At 32.2% G+C, this 21,351-nt stretch overlaps 1 protein-coding gene across 1 annotated transcript; it reads left to right on the top strand.

The window, feature by feature from the left end:
- The first annotated feature begins 221 nt into the window (after positions 1–221).
- Positions 222–1,175, top strand: LOC134710395 (adhesive plaque matrix protein-like). Its single transcript, XM_063570751.1, has 2 exons — positions 222–228; positions 505–1,175. The coding sequence occupies exons 1-2, from the start codon at positions 222–224 to the stop codon at positions 1,173–1,175; spliced, it is 678 nt and encodes a 225-aa protein (XP_063426821.1).
- Positions 1,176–21,351: the final 20,176 nt, after the last annotated feature.

The following is a 21,351-nucleotide window of genomic DNA, read 5'->3' as shown; positions in this document are numbered from 1 at the left end:
CCAACAGATTATATTACACAATTTGTTCTTCTGTTAAATAAATGATTTGTAAAACTCAGAACAGTCAAGTGAATGTAAGACACAATTCAAAATTCAGAATATGTGAAACCATACTTAGAAAAATTTACAATGTCGAGAATATGTCAAGAAATTTCAAGACAGTATTTAAATGTCAAGAATGTGTCAAGAAATTTTAAGACCATATTCAGAATGTCAAGAACATGTCGAGTAAATTTCATACAAATTTACAGTGACTTGACTGTTAGTGTTAGTGTTTTCCTCTATATCTAGAGAGGTTTTTTTAAATAAAATAAAAAAAGGGAAATAGACCAATTACTTCAACTCTCTATCATTTGAAGGATTTATACTATGATGTGATCAGTAATACTTGTATGCAGAAGTGCCTTAAAGTTTGTTTTTAGGAAATGGGTATAATGGTGACAAATTTATTCTGTTAACCTGCACCACAATATGCACCAGAATATAAGTCAATTTATGCACCAGAATATAAGTCAAAGTATGCACCCGAATACAAGCCAACATATGCACCAGCATATAAGCCAACATATGCAACACAATACAAGCCAACATATGCACCACAATATAAGCCATCATATGCACCACAATATAAGTCAACGTATGCACCACAATATAAGTCAACGTATGCACCAGAATATAAGTCAAAGTATTCACCACAATATAAGTCAACGTATGCACCAGAATATAAGTCAAAGTATGCACCAGAATATAAGTCAAAGTATGCACCCGAATACAAGCCAACATATGCACCAGCATATAAGCCAACATATGCAACACAATACAAGCCAACATATGCACCACAATATAAGCCATCATATGCACCACAATATAAGTCAACGTATGCACCACAATATAAGTCAACGTATGCACCAGAAGATAAGTCAAAGTATTCACCACAATATAAGTCAAAGTATGCACCCGAATACAAGCCAACATATGCACCAGCATATAAGCCAACATATGCAACACAATACAAGCCAACATATGCACCACAATATAAGCCATCATATGCACCACAATATAAGTCAACGTATGCACCACAATATAAGTCAACGTATGCACCAGAATATAAGTCAAAGTATTCACCACAATATAAACCAACATATGCACCAGAATATAAGTCAAAGTATTATTAAAGAACGGAATGCCTGTCTGCCACAAGATAGGCTTAAAACGAAATCTTCTAAAGTTTGCTTTTCAAATAAAATTTTAGAAATAGCAATTAGTCTCTGTTGTTCTTGGTCTCAAATAACTGATTACATGATTAGCAAAAGGATCAAATATTTTTATTCTAAAATGCTCTTCAACTGATTCTTCTGCTGCTTTTGCTCTGTGTTTGGGTCGTACTGTTGTGCGCGGTTTCGGTATATAGTAATTTCTGCTACAATAAAGGATGACTTTTCAAAATAAAAGATTCATTGTCAGTATATGACCCATTATGTCAACACAAAGTCTTGCTTGAATTTAAGGTACCACTAAATCACATACAACAGCTCAGAGTACTCTTGCGACTACTAGTATCAAAGTATTGAAACTCTAAAGCTGTGGTTTGTATTAAAACAGAAAAAATTAAAACAATACGTTTCATAATTTTATGCATCCGAAGCGCTCTTCTGGATTTACCTTAATCAGGAAACGCTCAAAGCCAAATATTTGAAAGCCGAGGATGTATAAGAACCGGATACAGTTGAATAGCTATATGACAAAAAATACCAAAAAAAGGGCCAAATCCACCTTAGATGTATAAGTACCGATACAGTTGTAGAGCTTTAAGACCAAAAATACCTTTTAAAAGGGCCAAATCCATCCGAGGTCAACTTTGCATTAGGGAGTTGAAACTTCAGTTTATTTATAATTTCACAATTTATAAACAGAAAATAAAAAAGAGGTTTGTTATAAATCATGTCAGTACCGATGTACTGACTACTGAGTTGATGATATCCTCGGGGACTGATAGTCCACCAGCAGCGTTATCCATGATGTGCTGTACAAAAATAAAAACAACACGTTCAATAATTTTATGCGACCGAAGCGCTTTTCTTGATTTAGCTTCACCAGGAACGTTTAAAGTAAACTATTTGAAAGCACTTTGATGTAAAAGTACCGAAACAGTTGAAGAGCTATATGACAACAAATACATATAAAAAGTGCCAAATATGTATAAGGTCAACTTTACACGAGTTTCTCTATAATTTCTAAATTTATAAACGGAAAATTTAAAAAAACGGTTTGTTATAAATCATGTCAGTACCATAATTCTGACTACTTAGTTGATGATACCCTCGGGGGTTGAAACCTTAGTTTCTTTATAATTTAATAATAAACGGAAATTTTTAAAAGGTTTGTTATAAATCCTATCAGTCCCGTTATTATGACTATTGAGTTGATGATACCCTCGGGGGCTGATAGTCCACCAGCAGCGTTATTCACCCTATGCTGTAAAAAAAAAATGAAAACAACACGTCTAATAATTTTATGCGTCCGAAGTACTTTTCTGGATTGAACTTCATTAGAAACGCTCAAAGCCAAATATTTAAAAAAAAATTGAAAGCCGAGGATGTATAAGTACCGAAACAGTTGTGGAGATATAAGACCAAAAATACCTTTTAAAAAATCAAAAAAAAAAAAAGGGGCCATATCCAGCTAAGGTCAACTTTGCACTAGGCAGTTTAAACATTAGTTTATTTATAATTTCCTAATTTATAAACAGAAAATTAAAAAAAAATTGTTATAAAACATGTGACAAAAAATACATACTAGTATACAAAGGGTCAAATAGGTCTAAGGTCAACTTTGCACGAGGGAGTTCAAACCTTAGTTTCTTTATAATTTCGAAATTTATAAACGGAAAATTTTAAAAAGGTTTGTTATATATCAAAGTTCATTTGCTTTGTACACGATTTCTTGTTATGTGTCAATAGTCTGATGATTGTGATTAAGAAGTCGTGTCAAAGTGTCTACTATCGAGGTCCCTCTGGTTTCACAAAGTGTAATCAGACAAACACCGTTTATCTAGATAAAAAATATGCTTTTCCAAGTTTTTGTGGTCATACAAGGTCATGGTTGTCATTCTGGTATCGTCTAAAATCTAGCCCCTTATGTTATTGATATCATATTCACATAATAAAAGTATTACAAAATGGGTTATCAACAACAACAAAAGAAAAATGAGAGAGAGCAAACACATTGTGTGCTGCTAAAAATATATTTATTCTATCTTAATAGAAAAACAAAGGATATGGGGTATCCATCCATGACACAATTATTTTGTTTTCTATATGTATATTATTTCTTAACTATTTCATTTAAATTTCCATTGTTAGGTTACTCGTTCCATAAGTGTGAAAGTGCAGGAAATGGTTATTGCACCCGTCACTATTGTAAATATGGTTACTATCTGGAAACGGACCCCAAAACTCAGTGATTGTAATGACTATAAAAATTGTTGTCGACGTAACAGTAAGTACCAATAATTAGTTGATTATCCTTCATTTACAATCAGTATAAATACAACATTGAAAGTTCCTTATATGATTGATTGATTGAGCAATTGATTGATTGTTGGTGTCTAACGCCACTTTCAAAAATCTTGGCTATATCGTGGCGGCCATGTTTTATTTGTGGAGGGAGCCATAATGCCAAGAGAGAACCTACGACCATCGATAGGAAAACTAGCAATCCTAGTTGATTAAGACATTCGTCGAATACACCTGCCACTTGCTGGGTTCAAATTCACATCATCAGTGTTGAAAGGCTCGTGATTGTTGTATAATGAACTACTTAGACCACGCGGCCTTCGATACCCTTTATTTATTTAAGGATAATCCTTCATTTACAAGCCGTATGAATGCAACATTAGAAGTTCCTTGTCTGATTGATTGATTGATTGAATGATTGATTGGTGGTTTGTGTCTAACGCCATTTTCAGCACTATTGGCGATATCGTGACTAACAGTTTTAATTGGTGGAGGAACAATGAAATAATCCTTTGGATTCTGAATCGGCGAATTGACTGACAGATATGCAAATTCTGGATTCATATGATTCCTTAGAATACTAGCCAATCTCAATACATGAGGCCAAAGTTGTGTTTTTTTTTTTGTTTGTTTTACATTCTCTTGTTGGTAGGTTTTATAGAATAGGCCTTAAGTAAAAACAAACACAACAACACAAATATTTAAAAAAGCACCAGAAATCAAGAAAAAGAAAACATCTGAGCTCTAGTCAAGTGCAATTCCAAATTTTAGTTAATTAAATAAAATTGAAACATTCTATTGAAAAAATGAAGTTTGCAAGATAAAATAAATGAACACGTCGAATTTAATGTGAAAAAAATTAGCGTCAATGAATGTTGACTGTATCAGAGTTTTAGTCATATCTGTGTGTTTTCGTCTTTTGTGTTTTGTCATCACAGATTATTGGTAGGTTTTGAAAATTTGACTTCACATATATGCATTCAAAAACAGATAGGGCCAGACACAGGCTTTAAAATTTCGTTCTTATTGTTATTACTTATACTAGTTGATGCTATGTGCAATATGAATTTTGAAATGACTTATGTAAGACACTTGTTTTTGCAACACGTTTTCAAAGATTATACATACGAGTACTAGTAAAACCTTGAAATAAATAAGGAAAAATAGAAAATTACATACTTTACATACTTTCTTTTTAAAAGAATAACTGCAAATCTAAATGATTTAAAAAAATCGCTGGCGATTTCAAAATAACGATGGTTCCACAAAAAGGTTTTGAAAGACTTGTGTTAAAGAAGTAACTGTAGAATTATAGGCCAGAAAAATGTTCCCGTGATTGCCTCTGAGATATATACATTCAAAAATTTGGTTCAAAACAGATTTCATGATTTTTCATCAATCTGATTAAAATTAAATCCTTAAAAAAAAACCGTTCTGATATGTCGCGCATCAAAGCACATGACACAGTGCAATCGGAGTTCCCATGATATCACAGAAGTCTGTGTTGAAATTCCGCTGATGGAAGAACAATGAAATTGAGACTGGAATGGGGAATGTGTCAAAGAGACAATTACCCGACCAAAGAGCAGAAAAAAACAGACGAAGGCCACCAATGGGTCAACATTTCTAACCACAAAAATGAAGATCCAATATTGTTCTGATAAATTTCTTGTGTTAGCGTTGTACGAATTACGGAGACTTTATTTTTGACAAATAACTCTTCTAACTAGAATGATATATTCTTTCAACGCTTATGTTAATATCGATATTGCAGTATGTTCCTGTTAGTTAAGAAGATTCTGAAAGCCTGTGAGAAGCTGCATTCTTCAGATTTGTGTATCATTAAGAGTTTTTATTTCTGCATTATTAAATGATTAAACAAACTATTTCTTATATATAAGCTAGAGCTTTTCCAATAAATATGTGTGCAAAATATAATATGTAGTAGAGATTTATTGATAGATTTATTATTCACAAAAGATGCAGTTATACTATTTGGGTTATTAACAATTTTCGTAATTAGCACTTTTAAATTACCTTTTTCTATTCAATTGTTTAAACTATTCTACTTTTATGTAGCGCAGGATCTATTACCCGTCCAGAGTACCTGAGATCAACACTGATTGTTATGTTGGGTCTTTAGTTTTCTATGTTCTGTTTTGTATACGGTTGTTTGCCTTTTGGTCGTTTTTCGTTTGTTGCCATGGCATTCTCAGTTTGTTATCGACTTATGAGTTTAAATATCCCTTTGGTATCTTTCGCCTCTCTTGTACAAATTTCCAATAAATGTTATCGCGTTTCTGGTCATTATTCTACTTTATGAAAAATTTTTTTTAAAGGCGATTGACAATAATAAGAGTTTAAATCAAAAAGACAGGGTTTCACCCTTAGTAATATCCGGCATTTGGTATTTCATACAATGAATTTGTTTAGTTGTGTTTTAGTCTCCTGCAACACCATTGATAACATTGGGTGAGTACTAAGTATTTGACCGTTTTCGTTTTACAATCATCCAAATAATCGACAATGGTCATCAATGGTTTTGTTGTCTCTTTTCGTATTTTTATTTAATTGAGGATTAATACCATTTGGTTTTGGAGTCAGGAATTTGGTTGTCTGTGTTCATTTCATGGACAAACTAACTTGACTCTATACGATTTAGAGTATGTTTGCGCTCGTCCATTGCTGAAGTCTTAATATCAAAGTTGGTTAACTTCTGTTGTTGGTTTTCTGTCATGTTGATATTAACAGTCATATGAAAATTTTAAGAGTGCATTTATTATTTCGAATATTTCTTAAATAATGTTACGTATAAACATATTATAGAACTATATGACCACCAACAATCAAATGTGTAACAATTATTCACAGTTATAAAATGTCTGCAACTTTCACTCACATTTCATTCAATTCATGCTGATCTTTTATTTTCAGAACCTGGATATGGAGGATATGATGCAAAATATGAACCATTATATAATCCAAAATATGCACCAGAATATAAACCAAAATATGCATCAGAATATAAACCAAAATGTGCACCAGAATATAAACCAAAATATGCACCAAAATATGCACCTGAATATAAACCAAAATATGCACCAGAATATAAACCAAAATATGCACCAGAATATAATCCAGAATATTAAAGAACGGAACGTCCATAAGAAAGGCTTAAAACGAAATCTACTATGATTTTTTTTTCAAATAAAATTTGAGAAATTGTTATTTGTCTCTGTTATTCTGGTGTGCAGATGACTGATCACATGATTAGCGAAAGGATTAAATATATTTGTTCTAAAATGCTCTTCCATTGTTTCTGCTGCCACGGTTGATATATTGCTATGCGCGGTTTCGTTACGGTAATTTTTGCTAGAATGATAGCCCCTATTAAATAAACGGTGGTCCATACATTTTTGATCCAATTCTGTCAACTTATGAGCTACCACAAAATCAATTGCAACAGCTCAGTGTACTATAGACAAATGCCGTACGAATCAGAATACACATGGAGTAATCAAAGCGACTATTAAGATTTTGAAACTCATAAGCGTTGATTGGTATTGGATGGCATCAGGAAGTTCATTTGCTGTGTTCTCGATTTCTTGTAATATGTCAAGAATCTGTTCATAGTTGTTTAGAAGCCATTTCAAATTGTCTACTATCGAGGTCCATCTGGTTTCACAGAGTGTAAACAGACAACAACCGTTTATGTAGATCACAAATATGCTCTTCCTAGTCAAACAATATATAAAAATCTAATGGATTTTCAACTTGCGAGCTTAGCTTTCATTTCATAATATTCCATCATCTAATAGAACCATTGATAAATAAAGTCATTTTCTTACGTAAAATCATGACAGTTTGGCAAAAATTGACATCGCAAAAGTCAAACAATTCGAGCGACATGGTTCAAAGTAATTTGCATCAGACAATTCTTTAATACCGGACATCGATCCAAAATCCCCTGTACCCTTGTATCCTCTTAATTTGGTCAGATCGAAACCTCAATAACGAAGATTTGTCAAAACGCTGTGTGATATTGTTTATGCATCAGTGATATCTTAACTTCTATCACTTGATACCCTTGCTGATCATTATCTTTGTAAATAGATCGAGCACTAATCGAATCTGAGCTTGATTAAAACTCTCATTTCCCTCATCAGCCATAACACTGAAAATGGAGATCGGATGTATCGATTTAAAATCATAACTTCTATCAGGTGATATCCTTGCTGATCATTATCTTTGTAAATACATTGGGCACTAATCGAAAGCTGAGCTTGATTAAAACTTTCATCATACTTATCGGCCGTAACACTGAAAATGGAGATCGGATGCATCGATGTAAACGTTTTTTTCTGACTAATAAAAATGTGCACATTCATTCTGTGTCCTCTAGGGAAAGATATTTTCCGTATGGGTTTTCTTTCGAAATATGCCATTTCAATGTTTTTGACAAACGTTGCTTTCGTTCTAAACAAAACTAGTAAGACCACCATCTTCTTCTGAGAGTTCCTTGTTCCAGTTACAGTAGTTATTATAACTATTATTGATATTACTGCCGCCCATTTTCGCTCAATCTTTTCTCCATACGCTTTGCTCAGGTTTTGAGTGTTATAAGGTTGGTGTTTTTTGGGGACAAAATTGGTAAGAAATTGTGTTTCATTTCTGTCGCCTTCAGATGTCTCTCACTTTGAACATGGATATTCCATCGCCCTCTTTTATCGTTCATGGTATTCCTCCAGTCACGTAATGGCACTTAAACAGATCCAGGAAATGTAATACATAACGCACAATAAGCTTCATCTTTGGACAAAAAATAACTAACCAATGAAACATATATCTTCCCATAATTTTTTTTATGTACGATTATGATTTTGATATATAAAAGACATAGACAACTTTCTGTTTGGAGAAACAATATTTCGACGACATTCATCAAAAAGAGTCATACAACACAAGTTTTCAAGGTCAGCGTCTCTCAATAGTGTTATTTCTCCACGGCGGGTGCTCTTACCTGTAAACATTAGACTCTGTCCTATGGAGACAATGACTGTTGCAGGTTTTTCCACACTATATTTGGAAACGGGGAAGTGTCAAGGAGACAACAATCCGACAAAAGAACAGAAAACAGTCCCAGGCCACCAATATGGATCTTCAACACAACGAGAAAATCGCACAATTTTAGGCGGGCTTCAGCTGGCCCCTAAACAAAAATGTGTACTAGATTACAGAAAATAGACGTCACAATAAACGTTTACACCTAAAAACAAGTAATCGTGTGTATTTTTATTGTTCAAAGCTACGTCGGTAAATAAAAACTAAATACATATCGAGTGCATAATACTTCTGAAGAAATTACTTCAAACTTATTATTTAGACTATTGTCTCGAACGTTTCCTTGGAAGCAGTCCTGATAAAAGCGATGGGATACCTAATCGAATACATAGGCAGGAGTGTTGGGGATTTAAGTACATAAAAAACATATACATGTAGTTTGCAATAGTAAATTAAAGTCGTCACTTACCAACCCTCACCCTGGAGTGTCTTGTCGACAATTTGGAGGTATAGAAATTGTCGACATTCCAATGATAACGAACTGTTCGCCTCGCCTTGTCAATCTCTTCTTATTTTCATACTTGTTGGAGCTCCTACACACACTTGTCAAAACCAAGAAGATCAAAGAAGCAAGAACATTTAATTTTACATTGAGATATATTGATGAAAGATGTTCTTTCCATAAAAATCCAAAAGTATCTGATTGTGTTCCATTAATATACATTCTCCTGAACTAGAAATTAAAAAACCCAACAGACATAGCTACCTTTGCATCCGTTTTTTAGACTTAAACCTCGAAGTTGACATACGCGATTATCACAATTTAAAATATATGTCAAACGAGACTATATTTTAATTATGAAAGTATAAATTTCCACCACCTTCGTAGCAATTTAAAATTGAGAATGGAAATGGGGAATGTGCCAAAGAGACAACAACCCGACCATAGAGCAGACAACAGCAGAAGGTCACCAACAGGTCTTCAACATTGTATTATGATCTTAATCACCATACAAATAAATATCTATTTTAACAAAGAACAAGAAGATGACATACTCTACATACTTTGCCTGCATATGGAATATACATTTCCCAACTCGGTATTCAAGAGCTTGCAGCTACTACTCAGACTTTACTTAAAGGGCATACGATACAGTTTTGATCCTGTATTTACAAGTTCATGAAAATTTGCATATAGGCTATTTTTTAACTGATTAAATCAAATATGTAATAAAAAATATACCTTCATGTGGTACTTTTTTAGTAAAATGAGGTCGAAATTTTGTATATTTGCTCGAAATTTAGATTTGTGGCCGTAATTTCTTTTTCGAAAAAAAGACATAATTTTTTTGTTATAAAAGATAAAAACAATTTGTTTTTTGTTAAATAATCGGTTATTTCTGTATTTTATAAATATCTTTAAGAAATATGCATTTTTTTAATTAGAAATTACTCATATTTATCAAATGTTCATGAATTGAGGAAAAACGTATTTTTTTACTGCATGTTTATCACAATTTAAAAAAATCCTCTATTTACAGTTTTATAAAATTTGGGTCAGATAATCTCCCTTCAAAATGAAACCAAATGCCGTTTTGAAAAATAGGGGTTCATGAACTCGTTTTCAAATTAAATCAGTTTGAATGATGAAAATCAGTCGAAAAATGCATCATTTCCCGATATGTCACAGTTTGACGTCGCGAAAATAACAAATTACGTTAGCAACGTCATAACCTTCCCTGTAACTGTATCGTATGCCCTTAAATCGTCACTAGTGTCTGAGCAGAACGTTGAAGAGCCAAAGAAAGTCTCGTCCATTTTTTTTTTAAAAACGTTCATTTGAAGATATCAAAACCTATTTGATAACTGTTTGGTATCAACCTTACAAATAATACATGATGGTCTCGAAGTAAAAATTATAGTTACTGACTTGATTATCGTCTAAATTATGTGTTATAGTGTTCTTTTTATTTGTCCTTTTTTTTGGTAATATACTTTTGGAGCGGCTTCGAACCTATACATCCCACCACCTTCTTTGGGTATACATGCCATTTTCTTGTTCTTTGTTAAAATAGATATTTATTTGTATGGTAATTAAGATCATAATACAATGTTGACTGATAATTTTAACATTTTTACCTTTTATGTCTGTTTGCTTTGCTAAAACACAGTGTTGTTAAAATAATGGAACTATATGCAGCTGTCACACAAGTTATAGGTTTAGCTTGATATGAAACCAGGTCTATTCTACCATTTCCTACATTAGGAAAAGACTAAACCAATTCAGGAAAATGACAGTTGTTTCCATTTATTTGATATGTTTTAGTATTTGATTTTGTCATTTTATAAAGAACTTGCCGTTTTAAACATCCCTATTTTATTATACAACTTTTCAGTAGTAATGTAGACGTTTAATATGTACAAATAAGAACATGTGGTATGAATTTTAATGAGACAACTCTCCATCAGAGACCAAATGGCGTAGAATATACAGCAACTGATACGAAGCAGATCTAACAGTATAATAGGTGGCATTCCTTTATTTAATAGAAGTAATCTCATATTCGCACACACATTGATTTGATAAAAGGTGCATAATGTACGATTCAGAAACATAAATAAAAGCATTCTATTGAAATATTGTTTCGGTATGAACAGTCAATTTGATTACATTTTCTCAAAATAACTTCAACAGCATTTCTGATGTATTAACGACTCACAAGTCAATTATACAACCACATGTCACGCCGTATATTCAATTCTAGTTGCAGATGAGTTATTCAAGTGATAGGTAGATAGTGTCCATGGGTATTATATATCAGCTTACCTCCTATACATTTATAGGAATATGATTGGTTAAAAGCGTCTGCGTGGAGACCGTGTATATTCCATATTAGGTTAGTAGTGGGGCCGGGCTTATTTCAATACACAGTTAGTAATGGAGTTACGACTTTGGCACCATTTGATTATTTAAATGTATTGAAAGTTCTGTTAAATATTGTTATATCAAGGTTGTTGTTACTTAATTGTTATTGTTGACATTAGTTTTTTTGTGCAGACCAATGGAAGTAGGTTCTTAAAATTGAACATTTGAACACTTTTATATAAAAATAAGAAGATGTGGTTTGATTGCAAATGAGACAACTCTAGTATAAATTCAACAAATAAAGATAGTCGGAAAGATAAATTCGTTACATAGTGCGCTAGTGACATGAACCGATATATTACTTTATTAAATATTTAATAGAAGTAATCTCATATTCGCACAAACATTGATTTGGTAAAAGGTGCATAATGTACAGTTCAGAAACATAAATAAAAGCATTCTATTTTCACGGATAGTCTGAAACTGACATTATCAAGTGCTTGATTTCTTGATTTACAACATATTTGTTACGTTTGGAGGATGCATTTTTCTACAAACAATTGTCAATCCCATGGTAAGAAACTTCTTGTCGACTCGTTCCTTTATTCATATGTGGCTATAGTCACTTCTTGGGAAAAAAAGAGAATAAATTAGCAATATCCTTTCACTTTACTTTCCGCTATATAGATGTTAAAGGATACAAGAGATATAATTAAGTCTGACTCATATCTTGACTTACATCTAGAAATTGACAATAAGGGTCGGCTGAAAACAAAACTTTACGACAAAAGAGATGATTTCAGCTTTTCAATCGTCAACTTTCCATTTCTTTATAGCAACATTTCAGCAGCGCTAGCATACGGATTATATATCTCCTAGTTGATACGATATTCCATGGCTTGTATTTCCTATCATGATTTCCTTGATAGAGTGTTGCTGCTCACAAGGAAGCTGTTAAACCAAGAGTTCCTAGTGGTGAAGTTGAAATCATCGCCTCGAAAATTTCACGAAAGCCATCATGAGTTGGTTGACGTTTACGGAATATCTGTTTCACAGATGATGATGGATATGTTCCGATCGTCGAAACCACAATCCCGCCTTTCCTTTTCTGGGATGTGACCTACCAAAATAGATTTTTCCACGGGTTTGTACTTACATGAGCAACAAGATGGTTGCCAAATGAGGACTATGATCTCCCGGAGCATCTGAGATCATCCCCGGTTTTAAGTGAGGTTCGTGTTGCTCAGTCTTTAGTTTTATATGTTGTGTTTTGTATTCTGTTGTTTGTATTTTTATGCCATGGCGTTGTCGATTTATTTTCGGCGTATGAGTTTGAATGTCCCTTTGTTATCTTTCGCCTCTCTTTTGAATGATATTTTGTTTCTCAGTTAGGTGAAATGATGAATGTACTTTTTACTGGTAACTCCAATGACCCGAAAAATCTGATTGATGGTGAATTAATCACCCAGAAATCCATCTCAATGTAGACTGCTAAAAATAACTTGCAGTTATTTTCTTACGCAAGTGTCAAATAGTTTAGCCATGTTTATAAGGACGAAAACATACTTAACAGTAATACAAGTTAACAGTAGCTTATGTAAGCTTTGTGTAATTTTCGTTTTCATAGTTTGCATTGAATATTAAATTTTCTATATATACTAGTCAACAAAAGAAACGATACACGACTTTGAAATAAAATTCATCAAAAAGTATTAAATATAAAACAAAATGAAATACACTATTTTAAAAAGCTTTCATTTGCAAATTATGTATGCACATGTGATAAAAAATTATAGGGTGCAAATTAGTTTTGCGGAAAGTTGAATAAAAATCGACACGTAATTTTTTAAGTACTAAATAAAATTTAAAATTTGTTGGAAAATATTCATTATGCTAATCAAGTTGTGTTTCATGTTGTAACTAATGGGTTGAAATATTGTTTTTTTCAAATTGTTGGGAAAAAAAGTGATTTTTGGAAATCTCAAAAAATGCTAATTTTTTTTTTATTTTTGTCTCAAATCAATGCTTTAGATATGAAAACAACACGCAGAAAATTTGGAACCTTTCGGATACGTTTTAAGATTGTGACTGCTTTTTGAATATCACTTTACACATACTGTCTATGATAAATCATACACACACTGTCTATGGTAAATCAATTGATAATGTATACATTTTAACTATTTCTCGTGGGGCCGAACTTTGTATAATAAATAAACGAAGAAACTGTATGATTTTTAAAAACAAATTGACGGCAAACATTGTTCTTAATTTTAAATAAGAGGTTGGCATCCTTAGTTGGAAGTTCTGTTTTTCAAATTGTCGTTTTATGTAAATTTTGTAAAAAAAAAATCGCCAAAAAACGACACGAAAACAAAATTTTTTTTTTTTTAAACGGATTTATATTTGCATAATGATTAAGTATTACTACCTTCAATATTGGTCCTATAAACGGAAAACTTTATCTTTAATTTAAAAAAAAGTCTTGTATCGTTTCTTTTGTTGACTAGTATATATACCACATACTGAACAATACTAAGTTTGTCTGATCTTGTTTTGAATGCATTTATCCACTCTGAAATATCCCTTATTTTACTATCCATACTGTCCCTTTTTTTACCAGGTTTAACCCACCATTTTTTCTTAAAATGTCCTGTATAAAGTCAGGAATATGACAGTTGCACTTCAGTGTTTCTGTTGTTCCTTTGTTTTCCTCTTATAGTTGATGTGTTTCCCTCGGTTTTTGTTTGTAGCCCGGATTTGTTTTCTCTCAATCGATTTATGACTTTTGAACACCGGCATACTACTGTTGCCTTTATTTACTATTCATAATAACCCTGATTTAACTATCCATACTATTTATGATTTAACTATCCATACTATCCCTGATTTTAATATCCATACTATCCCTGAGTTAACTATCTATATTATCCCTGATTGTACTCTCCATACTATCTCTTATTTTAGTATCCATACTTTTAATCCATAATTTTATACAGTTTCAATAACAATTGTTTTAGTGGTTGGAATGCACTGGTTTTTTTTATTTGCTAAGCATTAGTAGTGGATCCATGCAGGAACTATTAAAAAAAGAGAATGGTTACGTGTTAATGATGTGAGATGACAGGGAATAAACCTAACATATTATTTTATGCTCGATTTCACAACAATGTTATGACTTAAATACAAAACCCTAAACTTTTTACAGGTATATTTTCCTTACCAGTGAAAAACTGCTTTGATTTTTCAATTATGTTTCCAGTATAATGGGCACTAATTATTGTATTGCATTGTAAAGTCAGCAGGCCAGCAACCTTGCACAATAAATTAACAAGTACAGACATCTATTGGCTGTTAATAAAAATCAGAAATGCTAAGTTTGTGAAAGAAAATATGTCTGACTTATTTAGCTACTGCATTAAAATCCTTAAACTGTGACCAAAATGCAGCTATAAAAAAAAATCAATATAATGTATTTCTGTCTATTTCAATTAATTAAGTTTTGTAAAAATCCATATGCTTAAATATATGCTGATATCTTTGCTTAAATATATGCTGATATCTTTGCTTAAATATATGCTACTATATTTGCTTAAATATATGCTGATATCTTAATTGTATAATTTAATACACTGGACTATTTTGCAGCTTAATAAACATGTATTTATTTTTTAACACCGTATGTTTATTGAAAGAGTGCATGCGTGTGTGCCTTCATATTGAGAATTATTTGACTAAAAATCTTATAATTAGAGCTAATTTTCCCTTCAGTGTTTATTTCAGAATATGACCATCTTTAAAAAAATCTTTCCATTTTGACTTATATTCAAAGAAGCGAAATAACGAAATGGCCGTGTTTTACTTTCATTGTCACGCATAATTAATTCCGCCATCTTATAATTATGATTATTTTCTCATCAATTTATGTTAAGGAATTTAACCTTTAAATTACTTTGAAGTCGAATCAATTGTTGAGAAGTAAGCCTGGCTTCATAGTAAATGAAATATTGTGAAATACAATGAAAATAGTTCACAGGAGCGTAAGATTCTACGGTTTGCTTGATTGTAAACCTGTTTCAAAATATCAAGAAGAAATGCGGATATTCTATTAGATAGCATTACTTCGAATAACCTCAAGGTCATCTTTCGAAATTATTGATTACATATTTAATCATTCTTTCTGATATTCGGAAAATACCTGTACTGACCAGAAAAGACCGGATTATTCTTCTGATAAAACATATTGTTGAATAGTTTGGTATTTGTAATTACATTCGTAACTGCGAGACTAACATCTTTTTTAACAAGCTTGCCATGCCTGTTAATTCCGTGTTCATGTATTGTTAATGTCTTGTAAAATACAACATAATTCTTTATTAATCTGTTTACACATCAACAAATTTGAAGATCACCTGGGAAAAGGCCACACGAGCTATGATTTCTTGTCTGTCGTAATTGGTTAACTATTACAGTAAAATCGTTTCTCTGTATTGAATTTTACAGAAATGTAAGGAATTTCTTATACAATTTCTGCATCATCCCACTCTCACTGGTAAAAAACACGATGTCCGCCAAGGGAAACTGTAATTATGTAACATGTCGTAGCCTTGTATCGCTTACGTGAGTGTGCGATGTGGGTTTTGCTCATTGTCGTACCTATAGTAAAGAAAGCTTTTGATCTGGTTAATCATATAATATTATTGAAAAAACTTGAATATTATAATGTTTCAAACTGTACACTGGACTGGTTTAAGTCATACTTGTTTGAACGAAGTCAACAAGTTAAGGTCAATAACGTCATGTCTGATACTAAATGCATAAAAACTGGTGTGCCACAAGGCTCTATCCTTGACCCTCTGTTATTTATTTTATATATCAATGATTTACCACTCAACATAGAAAATTCATTAATAGATTTATATGCATATGATTCTACATTGTATAGTAAAGGTAATATTGTACTTGAGTTAAATGCTAACCTTCAAAATGATATTTATGTAATTGAAAACTGGTGTTCACAAAATTGTATGAAACTAAATGCCAAAAAATGTAAATCAATGATTATTGGTTCAAAACAGAGGTTTATTTTACTGGGAACAGTTTAGATATCGATATTTCAGATGAACCAATAGAAAATATAGATTGTGAAAAACTTCTTGGTTTATATATCGACAAAAACCTAAATTGGAATGAGCAAATAGTTAAATAAAGGCAACAGTAGTATACCGCTGTTCAAAACTCATAAATCCATTGACAAAAAACAAAATCGGGGTAAGAAACTAAAACCGAGGGAAACGCATTAAATATAAGAGGAGAACAACGACATAACACCGAAACGTAACACACACAGACACGGACCAAGCATCAGACAAAACACCACGAGAATAACAAATATAACATGAAAACCAAATACATGAATTTGGGATAGACAAGTACCGTGCCACGTCTTATCTCAATATCTCAAAAATAAGAGAAAACACAAACGACTCAACGTTAAAATGCAACACACACAGAAACGAACAATAATATAACAATGGCCATCTTCCTGACTTGGTACAGGACACTTTTAAAGGGGATAAAAGTGGTGGGTTGAACCTGGTTTTGTGGCATGCCAAACCTCGCACTTTAATGGCAAAGTTAAATATAACATTGAAATGACAACATAATATTACAGGACTACAATACAAATAAATAGGAGAACATATTAGACAAAGAAAAACATGATTAATAGATAACAAAAAGCATCAGGTTTAAAATTCAATACGCCAAAAACGCGCCTTGTCCACACAAGACTTACAAGTGACGCCCAGATATAAAAGATCGAAAGTGAAAAAAGTACAAAGTTGTACAGCACTGAAGATCAAAAGTTGAAAAGGTTTCGCCAAATACGGCATTGTTTTAATGTCATGCACAATATCAAATATAATCAACTTATTACAAAAGATAAGAAAATATTTACCTATGCATATACGTATTATTTATTTCAATGCTTATATTCTGCCAGTTGGAAATGGTTTGATTCGTCAGATGTTAGTTTATAATTATCAGGCGGCATACTTGTGGCCATGAAGCCACAGTTATCCCTAATGAATCTGCATAATTGTACTCTAAAACTGTAAGCAAAAATCTGTTTAAATTTGTTATTGTAAGACCATCTACATACATTCCTGGTATGGTGCTGATATACAAAGCGACCTGGGTGCCACGCAGGTCCCTCTCCAATAAGCTATTTAGAAATTTCATATACATTTTGGAGAGCCACAAATGTAATCATAGTTGGTAAGGCAGGTGAGCGGTACAGACTCAACTGAGCCTCTTGTTTTTAAATATAATGTACATTTTCCACAATTTTATTATTACATATATTTTTCAAAGGCGGGATTCAACTGTTGACAGGTGTGTGCTTGGTTGTAAAGTATTCGAATTCTATTCTTAAACATATCTTGCGAAATCTTGCATGTAAATAGGGGCACATCTGTTAAAAAAATCAATGTTGCGTTTATATTTAAGGCAACGTCTACAACTAAGATTCCATAACAGTACTCTACAGCAGCAAGATGATAGCAACCCAGATACTCCTCGGAGCTTTAGTACTCACCGCTATGTGCGGTACAGGTAAGTTCTATGTTTTATATTGTCACACCACTGTCCCTGGTAAGGGTATGGTTTGCACCAAATAAAACGGCAAAACCCGCTGCATTTGTTTGCACCTGTCCTAAGTTAGGAATCTGATGTTCAGTGGTTGTCGTTTGCTGATATGATCATAAGTGTTTCTCTTTTCTCATTTTTTATATAGATTAGACCGTTGGTTTTCCTGTTTGAATGGTTTTACATTAGTCATTTTTGGGGCCCTTAATTGCTGTTCGGTGTGAGCCAAAGCTCCATGTTGAAGGTCGTACTTTGACCTATAATGGTTTACTTTTACAAATTGTGACTTGTATGGAGAGTTGTCTCATTGGCACTCATACCACATCTTCTTATATATATTTATAAAAAAATCCAGACTCTCCTATGTGTCTAGAGTGGTTGTTTTAAATAAAAAACAAAAAGGGAAATAGACCAATTACTTTAATTCTCTATCATTTGAAATGTTCATACTTTGTTGTGATTAGTAATAATTGTATGCAGAAGTGCATTAAAGTTTGTATTTTGGAAATGGACATTTGGGTCACACATTTTTAGAGTAAAACAAAATCCAATAATTTAACTTTGGTACTGAATATTTTTTTTTTATTCTATAATTATTGTTTATCATCTACAATGCAGGAAATTTGATATCTAATGTTAATTATATATAATAATCGTAAACATATGGTGTTCATCAGTATAGAACTTTTCGGCTGATTGATTGATTCATAATTTGTTTGTTCAAAGTCCAGTCCAATATTTCAAACATATTCAGGATGAGAACACATTAACGCTTTATCTAGATCAGAGCTGTTGTATAGGTTCTGTAAAATGGGCTGACCGAGAGGAAGGGTGCCGGGTACTTTTTGACAGCCAATCAAAAATGAGTTTATGTAGAAAATTTGTATGTAATAGACCAGCTATGGGCTCTTCAAAAAGTTGTCGCAAGATTTCTTATGATAAAGTGCAGATTATGAGACACGCCATTAGGGACTTTCCTTTTTGAATTTTTCTTGGAGTTCAGTGTTTTTTTATTTTACTTTTTCCACGAGTTATCGGAAATAAAACCCTTATAATATGTTTATTAACATGCTATGAAGGCAAATATTTTTGTTTTTACAGTAAACAATTGATATTTACACGTAAGCTGAAATAAAAATCCAATACCAGGATCTGTATGATACACACCCTATTTATTAGATTTCTGTTTTAAAACAAGTACTTATGCTATCGTGTTGTCTACGTTTCCGATTGCTATTGCAATAATATGGATACAGCAAGTTTGAAGTTTATTACATAGTGCATCTGCCGTACCATTAGTCGATAATAGCTAGGACGTGGTGGATTTTGTTCAAGCTGGAATATATAAAAAGATCATTTTTTTACAATTAGAAAAAAGTCTGAAGCCTTGCCGCGCCTTACACCCAGTACTATTTATTGTTTACATTAAATCTTTGTATTGCTTATCACTTCTTCAGTCATAATAAAAGTATTAATAAAAGGATACTATCAACAACAAAACAAAAAATAAGAGAGAGCAAAAACATTGTGTGCTGGTGAAAATATATTAATTCTATCTTAATAGAAAAACAAAGTCTATGGGGTATCCATCCATGACACAATACGTTTGTTTTCAATATGTATATTATTTCTTAACTAATTTCATTTAAATTTTCGTCGTTAGGTTACTCCTTCTATAAATGTGAAAGTGCAGGAAATGGTTATTGCACCCGTTACTATTGTACATACGGTTACTATCTGGAAACGGACCCAAAACTCAGTGATTGTAATGACTATAAAAATTGTTGTCGACGTAACAGTAAGTACTAATACTTAGTTGATTATCCTTCATTTACAGGCAGTATAAATACAACATTGAAAGCTCCTTATATGATTGATTGATTGAGCAATCGATTGATTGTTGGTGTCTAACGCCTCTTTCAAAAATCTTGGCTATATCGTGGCGGCCATGTTTTATTTGTGGAGGGAGCCATAATGCTAAAAGAGAACCTACGACCATCGATAGGAAAACTAGCAATCCTAGTTAATTAAGACAGGAGTCGAACACACCTGCCACTGGCAAACTTCAAATTCACAACATCAGTGTTGAAAGGCTCGTGATTGTTGTATAATGAACTACTTAGACCACTCGGCCATCGGTACCCGTTATTTATTGAAGGTTAATCCTTCATTTACAAGCAGTATATAATAATCTTTTATTCGTAAGCAATACAACTTATAGAATACAAATATTAAAAATTTTCAATTACATCAGTGAAATATATATAATATATTTAAACAATCAGTCAAATTGTCATATAAGTAAGCATACCCATATAACAGTACAGCAGAGTATGATAAAATATAACACATATTAAGCATTTATAAATGAATTTAATTACGTGCCTTCTCGGCTAGGAATATATACTTCCCTAAATTGTTAAGTTCCTTTACATCATGAACAGATAGCAGTTGTACGAGTTAAAATTTGAAGGTTTTCTCCAATAATATGTTTTAATAAATTTCTTTTGAAGTTCATTATACTTTTCACATACTAAAATAAAATGATATTCATCTTCAATTACATGTTTATCACACATATTACAAAGTCTCAGATGTCTCTCAATATTATAAAATCTACCAGTTTCTATATTCATACAATGAGCAGTTATGCGGTATTTACAATTAAATGGTTTATAAATATAAATTCACCATGATTGTAAATTCCTTACCTTAGAAATCCTTTACTTTTGTTTTCATTTACAAGCCTTATGAATAAAACATTAGAAATTCCTTGTCTGATTGATTGATTGATTGGTTGGTTGTTGGTGTCTAACGCCGTTTTCAGCACTATAACTATATCATGACTGGCCAATTTTGTTCGTGGAGGAACAATGAAATAATAATAATTTTTATTGGTTATATTCTGGATCGGCAATTGACTGACAGATATGCAAATTATGGATTCATATGATTCCTTAGAATACTAGCCAACCTAGGCCAAAGTTGTTTTGTTTTTTTATTTCCTTGTTGGTAGGTTTTATAGAAAAGGCCTTAAGTAAAAAAAAAAACCCACAACAACAAAAATATTTAAAAAAGCACCAAAAATCAAGAAAAAGGAAACATCTGAGCTCTAGCCAAGTGCATGTCTAAATTTTAGTTAATTTGAAAAAAATGAAACATTTGATGAATGGCTATTATTATTTATTTTGATTTTATTGAACCATAAAATTTATTTTTGGCTCTTCATATTGAATAAACCGCGAAGCGGATTATGAAAAA

The sequence above is a fragment of the Mytilus trossulus genome, chromosome 3 (assembly GCF_036588685.1).
Source record: "Mytilus trossulus isolate FHL-02 chromosome 3, PNRI_Mtr1.1.1.hap1, whole genome shotgun sequence".
Classification (NCBI taxonomy): domain Eukaryota; kingdom Metazoa; phylum Mollusca; class Bivalvia; order Mytilida; family Mytilidae; genus Mytilus; species Mytilus trossulus.
The sequence above is the reverse complement of the archived record's forward strand: the minus strand, read 5'-3'. Positions and strand labels throughout refer to the sequence as shown.